This window comes from Phaeodactylum tricornutum, genomic scaffold, assembly GCF_000150955.2.
Source record: "Phaeodactylum tricornutum CCAP 1055/1 PHATR_bd_48x36 genomic scaffold, whole genome shotgun sequence".
Lineage (NCBI taxonomy): Eukaryota > Bacillariophyta > Bacillariophyceae > Surirellales > Neidiaceae > Phaeodactylum > Phaeodactylum tricornutum.
This window is the reverse complement of record NW_002238052.1, coordinates 1-1,544: the sequence shown is the minus strand read 5'-3', so window position 1 is coordinate 1,544 and position 1,544 is coordinate 1. Positions and strand designations below refer to the sequence as shown.

The 1,544-nt window shown below is 54.8% G+C and overlaps 1 protein-coding gene across 1 annotated transcript; it reads left to right on the top strand.

Moving 5' to 3' along the window:
- Positions 1-925: 925 nt before the first annotated feature.
- Positions 926-1,527, top strand: PHATRDRAFT_bd1535 (predicted protein; the record flags this gene model as incomplete). Its single annotated transcript, XM_002176457.1, has 1 exon — positions 926-1,527. A coding segment is annotated over one exon (602 nt), but the record flags the coding sequence as incomplete, so codon positions are not given.
- Between the last annotated feature and the right edge of the window lie 17 nt (positions 1,528-1,544).

Sequence of the window (1,544 nt, the reverse complement as noted above, 5' to 3'; positions counted from 1 at the left end):
GGGCGATTCGTCCCTGTTAGTGTCACCAGAAAGGAGAGATCGAACGGCAACGACCGACGCCGACGTGGTCACGAGAGTAAACAAAAATCCTCCCACAATAACGGCCGCAACTTTGGCGAGCTCCGCCGAGGACCCCAAAGAATCCGCCAAGGGCAGAGTCACGAGCGAGGGTACAAAAAAGACGGGCAGCCACTTGGCCAGCATGTCAGCCCCGGGTTTGAGCGCCGAGAAGGCCTTGCCTGCGGTCTTGCTCGGCAAGCCCAGTAAGAGCGCCAATAGGATCCCGCAGCCACCGAGACTAGAGGGAAACGCCACGTTGGCCTTGAGAAATCCCCGACGAAAGGCCACGTCGAGAACGCAAAAGGCAGCCGCCGAAACGATGGATTTTGTCGGAACGATAGAACTCTGTGAGGCCCCCGCGGAGAGACTTGTTGAGGGGCGTAGAGGCGTTGCGATATCCAATGGAACGGATGGGTAGGGGATGCGGCTCACACTGCTACGGCTTGGTACGAACGGGGCGAGGCGGAGCGCTCCCGAATTCGTAGGGAGGTGACTCACGTACCCGGCGACGCCCCCGACGTACAGTACGACTCCCACCAGCAGACTTTGGTCCAAAAGAAGCTCGAATTGACGTATTGCATCGTGCGAGTTTCTTAGTTGACACGCTGACGTATGTGCTCGGAAAGCTCAAGCAACCAAAGCCAATAGTCTGACAGTCAACGTACCTAACCCTAACCGACAACCTTTTTGCTGTACGGAGAAGGGACGGACGAAAAATACCAACACCACTCCGGCATCCAAGCAAAAAGTGAAAACTATATTGATGAACACAGAACGTTTTTGTGTTTCAGTAACGACTTTTTCCGACTGTTGGGCAAAGTAGTCCTGTCGTTCGTAGACTGGGAAGAGAACGTGATCGACCAAGATGACCATGGCTATATCCACGAAAACGGCGACGACCAAGACGTCCTCGTCGGCCGAGATTGCGACGCAAATCAAAACTCTGCTGAAGCCTCATAACGACGAACGACTGGATGCCGCTCGACTCGACGAACTTCGTAAAGTCTTTGCCAGCTTGATCCAGTCGAACGAGTTTTCTCTCGAGAGGACACCAACTCGCAATTCTTCATTGCCATTGTCGTCCTCCAGTGTCCAGCACAAATGGCACGCCTTTCTCCGAACGTCGCACAAGAAGTTTCTGCTCCAATTGTGCGACCGCGTCGAATCGGGCAAACGGACGGCACTGCGTACCTTGTGGGGCGTCGTCGCTACCTCGCCGACGCAATCCAGCAACAGCGCTTACCAAGTGGTTTCCACTACACTGCTGCGACTCTTGGTCCGGGTGGTTTCCCGATTGCCGACCTGGGACAAGTCTATACACCACATGCTGCAGGCCGAGTTTCTCCAACCCTATCGGGATGTGCAGTACTACACTCTGATCGCCACGGTCACAATTGCTAACGAAATTTACAAGCAAGGGACGAGCGTGGAAGAGGATGATCAAGAGAAACAGGTGCAGGCGGAGCGGTTGGTGCAGCTCCTCA